The sequence below is a fragment of the Dipodomys spectabilis genome, unplaced genomic scaffold (genome assembly GCF_019054845.1).
Source record: "Dipodomys spectabilis isolate Male_0828 unplaced genomic scaffold, ASM1905484v1 ptg000145l, whole genome shotgun sequence".
Lineage (NCBI taxonomy): Eukaryota > Metazoa > Chordata > Mammalia > Rodentia > Heteromyidae > Dipodomys > Dipodomys spectabilis.
Window position 1 is genome coordinate 5030656 of NW_024870822.1, and position 14380 is coordinate 5045035.

General features: G+C 43.9%; 1 protein-coding gene across 1 annotated transcript in view; it reads right to left on the minus strand.

The window, feature by feature from the left end:
- The window catches only part of Nat10 (N-acetyltransferase 10), a 35030-nt gene that overhangs the window by 17986 nt on the left and 2664 nt on the right, over nt 1-14380 (minus strand). The window contains exons 2-9 of the mRNA XM_042691353.1: nt 13368-13486; nt 12697-12788; nt 10343-10514; nt 8770-8892; nt 7734-7795; nt 5359-5473; nt 5158-5265; nt 1781-1914 (exon numbers count right to left, since the gene is read on the minus strand). Coding sequence (XP_042547287.1) covers nt 1781-1914; nt 5158-5265; nt 5359-5473; nt 7734-7795; nt 8770-8892; nt 10343-10514; nt 12697-12788; nt 13368-13475 — 914 coding nt within the window. The 5' untranslated portion in view covers nt 13476-13486. The remainder of the gene's footprint in view (nt 1-1780; nt 1915-5157; nt 5266-5358; nt 5474-7733; nt 7796-8769; nt 8893-10342; nt 10515-12696; nt 12789-13367; nt 13487-14380) is intronic.

A 14380-nucleotide genomic window follows, 5' to 3' on the forward strand; every position in this document is an offset into this window, starting at 1 on the left:
CAAAACCCAGGCCCTCAGTTCAAGCCTTAGTACCACCACCACCAACAAACACACACACACACAGAGACAGACAGAGACAGAGACAAAGACAAAGACAGGAAATTGCTGAGGCTGGGAATGTGGCTTAGTGGTAAAATGCTTGTCTAGCATGCATGAAGTCCTGGGTTCAATTCATCAGTACCACATAAACAGAAAAAGCCAGAAATGGTGCTGTGGCTCAAGTGGTAGAGTGCTAGCCTTGGGCAAAAGAAGCTTAGGGACAGTGCCCAGGTCCTGAGTTCAAGCCCTAGGATTGGCAAGAAAAGAAAAGAAATTGCTGAGAGACACTATGGGGAGAGCTCCTGGATACTTCCTCCAGTCCAGTGTCCCGACAGGGGAAAATTCACTTGTTACACTGAGTTTTCAAACTGGGAAGCTGGAGAGTTCCTCAGTGCTTTTTTCACTGAGTTCAAAAGGATGCTTGTAGATAAAAGGCTAGGCAGCAGGGAGCACTAGTCAGGGTGTGGTTCAAGTACTAGAGTGCCACCCTTGAGTGAAAACAGTCAAGCAAGAATGCTTAGCATTCAGCATACCAGCACCAAAGGGGGAAAAAAAAAGAGTTAGAAGTCAGCTCTGCTCCAATGCTAGCTGTTAACAGTAGTAAACTTAGGTAAGTCATTGGAACTCCACAAGTCTCAGTTTACCCATCAATAAAATGGCAGAGGAAGCCAGGCGCCAGTGGCTCACGCCTGTAATCCTAGCTACTCAGGAGGCTGAGATCTGAGGATCATGGTTCAAAGCCAGCCCCTGAAGGAAAATCCATGAGACACTTGCCTCCAATAAACCACTAGAAAACCAGAAGTGGCACTGTGGCTCAAGTGGTAGAGAGCTAGGCTTGAGCTCAAGAGCAGAGGGACAGCGCCCAGGCCCAGAGTTCAAGCCCCACAACTGACCAAAAAAAAAAAAGGCAGCAGAGCCACATGGAGAACCAAGGAAGACAATGTATATATAGTAGAATTCAATAAATTGTAAGCCCATTATCATGTCTGCAAAGTGAGAAACATATATTCCAAAGACTGGGAGTTATATAAATCCTCCACCCAGGTCAAAAGAATAGAGAGATGTTACATCAAACTCAAAATCAGGGCTGGGTCATGGTTCAAACAGTTTAGAGTACCTGCCTATCAAATGTGAGTGAAGCCTTAAGTTTCAACCCTACTACTACTCAAAAAAAAAAAATCTCAGTCAACTCTTCAAAAATAAGGCTAGGAGGGAAAAAACTGGGAGAAAACAAGGGAAGAGGTGACACTGTTCAAAAAGAAATCTATTCATTACCTGACTTACGTAATTGCAACCCCTGTTTATCACCTTTACAATAAAAATTTAAAATTAAAAAAAAATACTTCCTACTAATCAAGACCATTTATGTCCACTTGTTCAGTTAGCACATCTGGTCATAAACATTCTCATTTGAGAATTTTACAATACCTTTCCCTCGTTTCTTTACTTTTGTGTTTATTAGACTTAAACAATGACTATAAAGGCCCTGTGCCCTTAAACAATGACTGCAAAGGCCCTAAGCAGAGACATAGGTTTATGCACTGTGTACCTGAGTGGTCCAGGGGTACAAAGCAGTGGTTCTGTTGCTAGGCAGAACCCAAGATCTAGAAAAACTCAGTGAAGTAGCACAGATAAGGAACCAAAGACAAGAGTTCTGCCCCTGTCCTGATTCAAGTCCTACACACTACCCACTACCCCTCAGAGCCCAGAGCTCCTGAAGATGGGAAGTAGTCCCTCTTACCCAAATGCCACTGCCCCAGCAATAGCCAATCCCAGGGCTGCAGACTTTCCCCGTCCTCGGGCAGCGGTGAGAGCAACAGTACTCCTTAAGGTCTTCTCCGAGATTCCCTCAATGAATTTTAAGACAGCTTTCGCCTGTACAGAGATGAATATATTATGTGAGAGCTGCAAAAGAACCCTTTCAGCTCTTTATTACCATTCCTGTGGAGGTTAGGACTAATCAGAGGACCAATCAGCATTGCTAAGCACCTACACCTCTGATTCCCTCGGTCACCTGTGTCAAGGCCATAACTACCAAGGAAATACTCTAGGCTCTCAAGTTCACCCCTGTACTGCAGACCTCTCTCCACATAACACTCTCAATATGTGCAGCTTCAAATGCACAACACAGATCTTAAACTTCAAACTGATGCCTAATGTTTCCCCAAATCTCTGCTTCCAATATTCCCCACCTGTCCCCACTGGACAGTTAGCATGTCCAGTTGTCTATACCAAACATCAACTCAGTTTTCTCACACATCAGCATCTGACCCATCAACAAATGCAATTGGTGATTATCTTCAAAGCATAGTGTCTACCATTTACTATAATCCTCTACCGCTCTGCTCAGTCCTCCTTCCCTGCCCTCTCTGTGACAGCAGCCACCGAATGCATCTTTCCGCCTCAACCAGCATCTACCACAGGCAGATGCAGCTCATCAGCCAGCGGATTCTTTTGTTAACAGCCTAGGGATGCTCTCTAAAACAGTGCTGAGAAGAAACTATACCATAAAACCTTCCACTGGCCTACCTGTCTCACTAATAAGTGCACTTCCAGTGGCCTGTGAGGCCCCCCCATCACCTTCCTCCTCTCCTTCAAATAGCATCACCCAGTCAGCCTCCTTGCTGGTTCTAGAGCACCTGAGTTGCACCGCTGCCCCACACTTGAGCACTTACTTACCAATCCTCTCTGCATCAGAACTTCCTTCAAAACCTTGCTCAAAAATAGCCTGACCACTATGTCTAGGACTGTAGCATCCATCCTCATTCTAGCACACCCAATCCCTCTTGGCCAATCTTCTCTTCTTCCACTGTGCTTTGCTAGTTTCCCTCACATACTCTGTCTCCTATAGAAAGCCAGCTCCATGAAGCAGGTGCCCCTTGTTTACAGCCAATCCTAGTGCCTAAAGGATTGTCAGGTGCATACATGCCAGCGGCACTGACAGAGAAGCCACACTACTGCTCAAGACCAAACACAGATGCCTAGCTGAGATCTAAACTGGGCACAGGCCTCTTAAGACTGGGAAGACTACGTACTTATCACCTGCTGAAGCAGCAACACTAAGATGTTGAAACTACACAGGCCCAGTGGATAAACTGGATGACAGGAGGGCAAAAAACTACAGGAAGCCAGGTAATACTTGTCTTAATTTGGCCTTTGTTGAACCCTGTATTTTTTACTCTTGTTTCACTTTAATAAAGTTACAAATGCTGAATAAATTTAACTGAACTAAATATGCATTCTAAAATAATTTTCTAAAGTCAAAAGGGCAAAATCTAATTAGTAAGTGAGCAGACCTAAGCAGACTAGTTTACCAAAAAGATAAATAAACAAAAACAGAGCTGGGTGCCAGTGGTTCACTCCTATAACCATAGCTACACAGGAGGCTGAGAGCTCAGGACTGAGGTTTGAAGCCAGCCTGAGCATACAAATCAGAGATGCTTATCTCCAAGTAAGGAGCAAAATGCCAGTAGAGTTGTGGCTCAAGTGATAAAGCACCAGCTTTGAGTAGAAAAGCTAAGAAACAGGTACCTAGGCCCTGAGTTCAAGCCCCAGTATTCTCACAAAAGAAACATGATAACCAATAACCAGATGAAGAAGGTACTTTTCTCTCACAACTATACACTAGTTACAATAAACACGGTCCATATCTGATTAGCAAAGACTTACAGATGCAATTGTGCTCCTTACACTATCAGTAGCTTTATCAATACCCATTCTAATGTACTTGATTTCTGATCCAGCAATTCCTTTTTCTGAAACTTACCCCACAGATGTATCTCTGAGGACTCTCTAATAATATAGATAGACAGACAGACAGACAGACAGATAGATAGATAAGTAGATAGATAGACAGACAGAGACATAGATATACTTGGAAAGAGTCCTGCTGTGTAGTCTCAGGTTGATCTCAAGCTCTGGACCCTCCTGCCTTAGCTGAGTGCTGGGAGATGTGTGCCTCTACATCCTCTATACACTACTGTTTATAGTAGCAGAGCTACACTCAATCCATCTCAACTCAACTTGTCTAGCAGGGAGTCCCTTAAGCCTTGTATAGTGAATGAAATACCCATTTATAGGTTCAAGATCCAGAAGGTAACATAGTAACTTCGAGAGGAGCTGACTGGGGGAAATAGGCTACCAAGTAGAAACACCATGGTTTACTTTTTTTTTAAAGTATGTATCCCTTTGACTTCACTAATTTTCATGGCTACTGTTTTCCTATCTTGGAAACAGGACTTTGCTATGTAGCCTAGCTATTCCTCTTGCCTCATCTTTTGAGTTCTGGGATTACAGAAAGGTTTGGGTTTTTTCTAACATTATAACTAGTATTGTAACTTCTCCCCCTCATGCCTACTCCCCTATACTGTCTTACACCTTCTTTCACTATGACAGAGAAGTTACTAAGAATGATTCAAGAAAGCCTAGAAGCTGTAGCCTAGGCTGCATAGAGAGCTAAGCTATGTAGCTAGAGATTGTTTACAAAATGAAAAGGGAAGCTACTTGTCGGAAGTCAGTCCTGAATGGGGTGACACTGTAACTGTCTTTCATTTGAGAGCAGATCCACTGCTAAGAGGCCTGGGCTGCTCATGTAACTCAGGCTGGACAGAAATCCTCCACACATGCTGTCCATCAGTAACCACCAAGGCCCAGAAGTTACTGGAAAAGCTGGAAAAGTTTACCAGCTAACCACCTTGGCGAGGACATAAATGCATCTGGGTAGGTCCTGCCCCACCTGCTGTTCACCAGCACAGCTTCAGGTTCATGCTAGAATGGGGACAAATACAAAGGGCCTGAAGCTCTCCTCTCTCGAGAAGTCAGAAGGAAAAACAAAAACTTAAGTGAAATTAGAAAACAAAAATATCACCCTATTGTAAAAAAGGCACTGAGAGAGATTCTTTGAATATAATCTTTCAATCTCTGATGCCCATTGCTCCCTAATCTGCCTTCCTTTGTGAACCCAGACAGAGATCAGCCCTGGTTTTGCAAAGCTTGCTTGCATGGAAGAGACAGGGTCCTTCCAGGAAGGGGCCGACTTGTCCTTCTTGACTCCTGTTGCTCCCTGTATGCTAGGTCTTATCCATGTATTGGGTGGGTAAGCTCTGAACCTATACAAACCTGGTCTAGGGTCTTACAGCAGTCTACCAAGACACCCACGGGCTGCGTGTCCTGTAAGCTCTCTGTCAACTCCCGCAGCTCCAGAGCAGAAGGGCTGAGATTCTCATCCTACCAGAGAGAAGAGAGAGCAGGAATAACATGGTCATAGGAAGTCACCTTGGAAGTCATCCCCCTCCTTCCCTACTTCCCTCTTGCACTCACCGGAGCCTGTGGAGGCAGGGCCTCAATGCTGGCCATGTGGGAGGAGATGGGCAGAATGTTGAGCTGATCATCAATGACCAGACACTTCTTACAAGATGCCAGAGACAGAATAAACCTGAGGAAGAAAACCACTGTAGAAAAATGCTAGAGAGGGCTGGGAAGGTGGCTCAGTGGCAGAGCGCTTGCCTTGCATGCATGAGGCCCTGGGTTCGATTCCCCAGCACCACATAAGCAAAAAGAAAAAAGCCAGAAATGGCGCTGTGGCTCAAGTGGTAGAGTGCTAGCCTTGAGCTCAAGAGCTGAGGGACAGCGCCCAGGCCCAGAGTTCAGGCCCCACGACGCTGGAGAGGCAGGCAATGTACACAGGCATATACAAGAGTGTTTTCCCCCCCAGGAAATTCATTTGATCCCATATATCCAAGAAAGCCAGAACCCAGCTGAAGCACAGTGAGATGATTCCAAGCCCCATCGGCAAGTCATCTAAACACATCTCTATGGCAATCAAGAAAACCACAGATCCCCACAATCTGTGTGCACAGCCACCATGACTCCTGGGTGGTTTGGCCCTTCACGCTTGTTCCAAGCCTCTCAGCAAAAAAGGTGGTGGCAACTCCAAACCAAAGCCAACATGGTCACCAGTCACAGAGAGAAACAAACACATACCAATGTGGTTTCTGTCACAAAGCCCCTTGAAAAGATACAACTCATTTCTTGACTGAAGAAAAATAGTGGCTATACAATTCAAACATCTTTAGGCTGCATGAAAGCCTCACCTCCTCTCCTCTTCCACAGGCCTGTGCTCTGGTGCATGGCTCATAGCTGCTCCTCCCACCTCCTGGTCTACTGATCCACAGCATCCAGGTTGCAAAAATCAAACAGGATTCCTAACCCTTAGCACTGCTGGCATTCTGGACAATTCCTTATTGTGGACCCTGTGCTTGGCACTGAGGGTTTTCCTGGGAAATGCCTGGCTTCTGTGCATCTGTCTCTATTTGAAGTCATGGCTTCAGAATGTCCCCAATGTTGCCAAATGTCCCTGGGGTAAAACGGCTCCAGGTGAAAAACACTGATCTAAGCCAATGTTTTGAGGTGTTGCATAGGCTAACTAGTAGGCTCTATCTGGAGAAATAATGTGAGACAATCAAACAGGTTCCAGATGCTGCCAAGACTTTTTAGAGGCCACAAGAGGCTAAAGTGACTCTTCCTAAAGGAAAAACTGTGCTAGCATTTCCCAGACATATGCAGCCAGGAAACCCTTTTGTCCTGAGATCCCTCTTAAGGACTAGTGTTCTCAACAGCCAAGTTGTACAATCAACCTAGATGCCCATCAACAATGACTGGGGTAAAGAAAACGTGATACACATACACAATAGAGTTTTAGCCAATCATAACTTACATCATTTACAGGAAAATGAATGGAACCAGAGATCATTATGTTAAAAGAAGTCCAACTCAGATATGCAAATATCAACTCACATAAAAAGTAGAGGGGAGTTTTACAGTTTGAAGCCAGTCTGGGTTTAAAAAAAAAAAAGAAGTTTGGGTCTGGGAAGGTGGCTCAGTGGTAGAGTGCTTGCCTTGCATGCATGAGGCCCTGGGTTCGATTCCTCAGCACCACATAAGCAGAAAAAGCCAGAAGTGGTCCTATGGCTCAAGTGGTAGAGTGCTAGCCTTGAGCTGAAGAGCTGAGGGGCAGCGCCCAGGCCCAGAGTTCAGGCCCCACAACCGACAAAAACAAAACAAAAAAGAAGTTAGCAAAAATAAGCCAGTGTCTATAATCCTAACCACTTAGGAGACTGAGATCTGAGGATCACAGTTCAAAGCCAACCTGGGCAGGAAAGGAAGTCTGTGAGACTCTTATCTCCAATTAACCACCAGAAAACCAGAAATGGAGCTATGGCTCAAAGTGGTAGAACACTAACCTTGAGCAAAAGAGTTCAAGGACAGCACCCAGGCCCCACAACTGAATCCCCCACCCTGACCCATGCCAAAAGCCAGGAATAGTCATCCACACCTGTGTCATCCTAGCTACCAAAGACTAAAGTCCTGTGAATGCATTTGGGAAAACTGATTGAGGTAAAATCCCTCCACTGCTGAATCAAAGCTTTGCAAAAGAGAAAACAGGACTTTGTTAAGTCCATCATGCTACTCTGAGCCACAGTAAAACAATCCAGGTGTCCTGGCCCAACTTCCCACCCCTTTTCATTTCTGAACTCACAGGTGTGGCCACTGTCAAGATCTCTCTGTACTGGAGTCCTGCCCCAGCTCCCTGGACACAGAGGCAAAATTTTCAGTTGGATCCAAACTAAAACTATTTCTCCTACTCTGGCTTCCCCAAAACTACAGGAACTGAGAATGTCCTATGACAGACATACCTTTCATTGAACCTTCCCACCACATCCTGATGGGCCTCCGTCCTATACCTAGAATGCACATCCTAGAAAATCAAGAGAAATAATGTGAGGCCTCTGGCCAAGGGATATCATCAGACAAAACCCATCACCCGATCTGCAGTGCTGAACTGGATTAAATACTAAACATGTTTCGTTGACACTGTCCCCATTTCACCCACATCAGTGAAATGCACATGCCAGCTAGTACACCAGACTTCCTGGCTCTTCACTGGTGAATATTCTCACAGAGAAAGACAAATGAATGAATACACATTTGGGCAAGAGCTCCAAGTAAAACAGAAGTTAGTGAGGAAGGGCCTCTCTGAGTTTATGCTTGCTCAAAGAGAAAGAATAAAACAAACTGATAAGGGCAAAAAGTCACTCAGTCATCCATAAATGTCTAATGAGGGCTTACTCCATGCCAGGCTCTCTTCTAGGATCTAGGAACACACCAGCAAGGAAGACTGAGTCTCTGTTCCCAAGAAGTTTAGAGACTAGTACAGGACAGATAGAAATCAAGCAAACAAGTAAGCAGGTGCTATCTTTGTGGGGGTTTTGTTATTTGTTAGTTTTTTGCACTGGTACTACGGTTTGAACTCAGGGTCTAGGCACTATTCCTTAGCTTTTTTGCTCAAGGTTAGTGCTCTACCACTTGAGCTACAGCTCTACTTCCTGCCAGATGCTTTGAAGAAAATATAAACTGGGTTAAGGAGTAGGAGGTTGAGCTACAATCTAAACCGATTGTGAAGAAAGATCACAATGCTAAGGGATATTAGATATTGAATGCAATAAGGATGCAAGTTGTGCAGTTATGAGTGTGAAACATTCCAGAGAGAAAGCAAGTGCAAAGGCCTTGGGGCATGAATATGCTGAGCATTCTGAAGTGGTAAGTCATAGTGGAAGTGAGAGTGATAGGAAGCACTTCAGAGAGAGATGAGAGAGGGAGAAAGAGAATAAACTATAGCAAAACCAGATCAATTTGAACCACCTAGGATTAAGTACAAAAACTAGACCTTACCATTGTCATTGTGTACAACTGCTTGAGTGAGTTCATGGTCCGTAGGAGTATAACAACCAGCCCACTACCTTCTACTGTTTCTACTGTCCTGGCCAGCAAGTTTGGAGTTAAGGCTTCAAAATCCTAGGAGAAAGACCTTATAAGGAATTTGATACTATGCAAATGGCACCCCTAGAGACACTTAATCAAGGTGATCATGGAAAGACTTCAAAGTTCAAATCCAAGACCATCCCTCCTACCCCTCACTAAGAAACATATAAACATAATCATATACCTCACTTAGGAGCACCACAGAAGAGAGCTCTGCCCCAGGATATAAGGAGACCCTAATGATAAAAACATTTCTAACAATCTCTATTAAACACTATTTTAAAGCAAGTCTTTTAAACTTCATTAACACTCAAATTGCAAAAAACACCTTACATTCATTTTCTCTTATTAGATTTAAGCAGTGAGACAAAGCTCAACTGCACCACATGGGGGAGCCATCACATAAAGGAGCCATCACTCCAGCAAGCAGTCAAGGCTGGAAGCAGAACACACGAGTAATCAAAAGGATCTCAAAGGCTGAGACTGGGACAAAATGCTTCTCCGGCCTCCAGTGTAGGATGTAAAACACAGTGCACACACAATCCACTGTTACTGAGTTGCCTTCTCCTTTCTTAATTTATATTTTGTGTAATGTTTCATAATTTACAAAATCTTGATGGTAGGTGAATAAATATATACAAAAATATGTAAATTTATAAACTCCATCTTTTGGGTATGGAAGGAGTCACAGGTTTTAAAAACCCAATGATTAAAACAAAGACTATCAAAAGTGAAAATAAAGAAAATGGACAAAACTCGTCAATTAAGTTGCCTGGCAGAATACATATCAGTGGAGAAATTCACTAGGCTATACTTAGGAGAAAGTAGGGGGACTTTAAGGGCCAAAACGGGGTGGTAGACTTGTCTCCTCAGGTGCTCAGGAGAAGATGCAAGTGGATGCCCAAGTCTGCTGAGCTCAGATGGTTGAACAGCCACACTGTTCATGGGTGAAGGGTCTTCAAGAGGTGCACCAGCCAGGGTCAGTCCACACTCCCAGTGATGGTTCCACCGCTCTAGTTGCCCAGAACTACGTGTGACAGCACATCTCTGTCAGTTCTGGTGCTACAGCATTATTTATTTTATTGACTTTTTTTTTGGTTGGTCATGGGGCTTAAACTCTGGGCCTGGGGTGTTGTCCCTGAGCTCTTCAGCTCAAGGTAAGCGCTCTACCACTTGAGCCACAGCACCACTTCCCGTTTTCTGGCGGTTTATTGGAGATAAGAGTCTCAGACTTTCTGCCTAGGCTGGTTTTGAACAGAGATCCTGAGATCACAGCCTCCTGAGTAGCTAGGATTACAGGCATGAGCCACCAGTACCCAGCTTACGGTTCTTTTTTTTTTTTTTTTAACTAAAGGCAAGTGATCCAGTTTCCTCTGAAAGAGGCTGAGGCTTCCATTAATAATGGTTGGTGGTAGGGTGTACATGTCTGGGGCAAAAGGGAGGTTACATGTGAATTTTCTCTCCTTACTGTACCTGTCCTCACCTGCAGGACACACATGCCGAAGGTATTGCCCAGGATCTTGTGGGTCTCATTGTAGTAGCAGTAGCGAATGTTCGTGGCCGCTACAAAGAGTTCAAAGGGGTCATCTTGCTTTATGTTCAAGGTCCCATTCTTTATTTTCTTCTGCAGCTGTCGCATTCTTTTCTTCCGGTGACTACAACAGCCCAACCCATGAGAGCCGGTTACCAGCAGTGAGAGAGGTAGGAAAGGGAACAAGCTCACAATTATCCTCTCAGACCTTCAGAGCTAGAGCTAGTCAGTAGTTTGGAGCAGTAGGGGAGTGGTGGAGTTACCTTTCACTTTAAAGGGGAAGGAAAGTGAAAAGCATTGGAAGAGAGTACTTAACATGGGCTGTGGGGAGAGATGCTGTTAAGTCTGTGTGTGAATTACTCTGCTATTTTATTCTGTAATCTTGACCAGGTTTTTCATTTTAAAAGACAGGTAATGGGAGCATGACCAAAGTCAAAGCCTGAAACCAAACAATGGAGGCCTTAGTCAAGTCAATGCTTCAACTACACTATGCTGTTACCCCGAGAGCCTAGGAAAAGATAGAAGAACTGACAGCTCTCTACATTCATGTTTCCTAGATGAATTTACCTATTTCCTTACCCTGGAACCTGTCCTCAAAGGCAGCTCTTACTTCCTCTGAGACACCCATATGCCACTTACCTGTCCTTTGTGGAGAGAATGATATCTACAAAGGTTGCTTATAGCTGATCAGAATTTTACCACAGCTCTCTAACTGGCTTCCTCTGAACAAGGCAACTGAGTAAAGGAACCTCCACTCTTCCTTCTAACTTAAGCCTTAAGTCCATGACTTACAAGGAGGACTGACAGGTATGAGTAGGAAAGGAACAAGAGGCACAGTATAGATTTTTAAGAGTAAAGCTAAATGAGGTTAAGTTTGAAAGGCAGATCTGCCCAGGAAAGTGTGGGCACATTTACCAAAGGAAAATACTGAGTCAGAAGCCATCAAAACAAAATTCTAAAACACATGTCAGGCCTTCTCAATCTGTACTAAAAATGCTTTGGACTAAGTGTACAGCTCAGAGGTATAGCACATGCTTGGCAAGTACACAGTCCCAGATTCAATCCTTGGTACTGGGAAATATAAACTTAAAATGTTTACATGCTAATTAGAAAAGAGTATATACAACAAACAATCAGTTGGTTGTTTTGTGTTGGTCATGGAGCTTGAACCCAGGGCCTGGACACTGTCCCTGAACTTTTTCAGGTTTTCTGGTGGTTAATTGGAGATAAGAGTCTCCCGGACTTTCCTGCCCAGGCTGGCTTTGAACCATAATCCGCTCAGATTCAGCTTCCTGAGTACTAGGTTAAGGCCAGATTATTCAGAATCTGGTTCCTTTTAGGCACAATTTTCTTTTCAGCATGAAAGTCCTCATGCTTTGGTAGAACCAAGTATTCTGCCACTTTAGCTATGCCTGCAATCCTTTTGTGCAGGTCATTTTGGCTTTTTATTTTTCTTTTGTTCATATGTTTGTGTGTGCTGATACTGAGGCTTAAACTCAGGGCTTTGCATTCCTGCTTGGCTTTTTCACTTAAGGTTAACACTCTAACACTTGAGACAAGAATCCACTTCCGGCTTTTTGTGATGAAGATAAGAGTCCCATGAACTTTCCTGCTTGAGCTGGTCTCAAACTGTGAGCCTCAAATCTCAGTCTCCTTACCAGCTAAGATTACACCAGGGGCCATCAGTGCCCAGCTTGCACAGGTTATCTTCAAGGTTGGGTCTCATTTTATGCTCGGGATCAGCCTGTGTTGAGAGAGTCTCCTATATGTGCTCCTGTATGTTGTGGGGATGATAGATGTGTGTGTATCCTCCACTGTGCTTCCCTATAGCTAGAATAACAGGCACGAGCTACTGTGCCCATCTACTGGTTGAAATGGGAGTCTCGCAAATCATGACCATCCAATTTCTGCTTCCCAAACAGCTTGGATTAAACATGTGAGCCACTGTGCCCAACTCAAATTTCGTTAATTAAAATAATTCCGACCCAGGTGAAATCTGAGGATCATGGTTTGAAGTAAGCCCAGGCAGGAAAGTCCTTGAGATGCTTATCTCCAATTAACTAGCAAAAATCCAGATGTAGAAGTGTGGCACAAGTAGCAGAAGGCAAGCAAGAGACAGGGACCTGAGTTCAAGTCCTAGTACCAGCATAAAACAAAAGAAAAAAATAGAATTAAAAAATAAATTATAGAGCCTGTGAGCAAAGGAAATCTGCCAGATACCATAACTAACACCTCCCAACTACTTGGAATTTAACAATAAAACAAGAAACTGTAAGTTAGATGGAACACTCATGGGCCATGCTTACCTGCTAAATCCCAGTTCTTTCTTGTAACACCATAGCACTGACGGCCTGGCCTTCACAGTTGCTTTAGACAACATGTGATGGAGAATCACCACCTGCCAAAGAAAAGTATCACAGACACACAGGGCCAAAAAAATCTCTAATGACTGCCAGACCCCAAGACCTCATTTGACAGATGTAGAAACTAAGATGCACTCTGGGCTTCAAATAATATTTGCTTAGCCAGGCACTGGGAGCTCACACCTATAATCCTAGCTATTCAGGAGGCTGAGGTCTAAGATTACAGTTCAAAACCAGCCCTGGCATGAAAATCCATGAGACTCTGATCTCCAACTAACCACCAAAAAGCCAGAAGCAGAGCTGTGACACAAGTGGTAGAACACCAGCCTTGAGTGAAAAAGCTAACAAACAATGCCCAAGCCTTGAACAAGCCCTAGTATTGGCACAAAATGAATAAACAAATAGTATTAGCTTGACTTCTATTAAATCTAAACACAGGGAATTTTCAACATTCAAGAAATGAAGAAAGACTCCCATAAGGCAACTAACTAGCCCAAGGGATCTTAAAGTCATTTTATGCTGAACTCCCCCAACACAGACACAGTGGTTTGAGATAACATGCTGACTTTCGGGACAGGCACAAAATAATTCAGGAAATATTTATGGGGTCTTACCTGATCTTTTCCTCGATCCCCAACTACAACAAAGAGAGATCTTTGCCGCTCAGCTACCCCATTCTCAATAAGAATCCGGATCCGGTTATCCACCTTCTTCCGATGCATGGTGAAAATCACTAAAAAAAAAAGAAAAGAAAGGGGGCTAGGAATATGGTTTAGTAGTAGAGTGCATGCCTAGCATGCATGAAGCCCTGAGTTTGGTTCCTGAGTATAACATAAACAGAAGTAGTGCTGTGGCTCTCAAATGGTAGAGTGCTAGCCTTGAGCAAAAGAAGCTCAGGGACAGTGCCTAGGCCCTAAATTCAGGCCCCAGGACTAGCAAAAAGAAAAAAAAGAAAAGAAAGAAAGAGAGAGGGAAAGAGAGAGAAAGGAAAAGGAAAGAAAGGAAGAGAAAGAAAGAAAAAAAGAGAGAAAGAAAGAAAAAAAAGAGAGAGAAAGAAAAGAAAGAGAGAAAGAAAAGAAAGGAAGGTATCTGGACCAAGCACTGATTCTGGGGAAGTAGTACTAGGTAGCTGCCTCTTACTGGACAGGAAATGTGCTAGGCACATTTATAACTATTATTTTTGCCCTCACACAGCTTCATAAGGAAAACATCAGCCCCTTTGTTTTCAGTGGACCAGGGTTTCAACCCAGGGCCTCAGCTTGTTAGGTGCCCTACCACATAAATGTGCCCCAGTCCTTTTGGTTGAGCTATGTTTATGCCAGGCCAGCCCAGATCTCCATCTTCCTATTCATGCTTTCAGCATACTTGGCATGAGACACATGAGCCACTGCACCAAGCTTACTGATTGAGATGGAGGTCTTCTGAACTGTTTGCCTGGACTGGTTTCAAACCATGACCCTCCCAATCTCTGTCTGCCAAATAGCTGGATTGCAGGTATGAACAACTGAACCCAGCAACATCAGCTAGTTTTGAAATCAGGTAACAGGTTTAGATGGGAACTTGGCAAAGAAGTACATCTGTCAAGGAGTTTAAGAAAAATTAGACTGAAAAGTTTAAAAAGGTACAA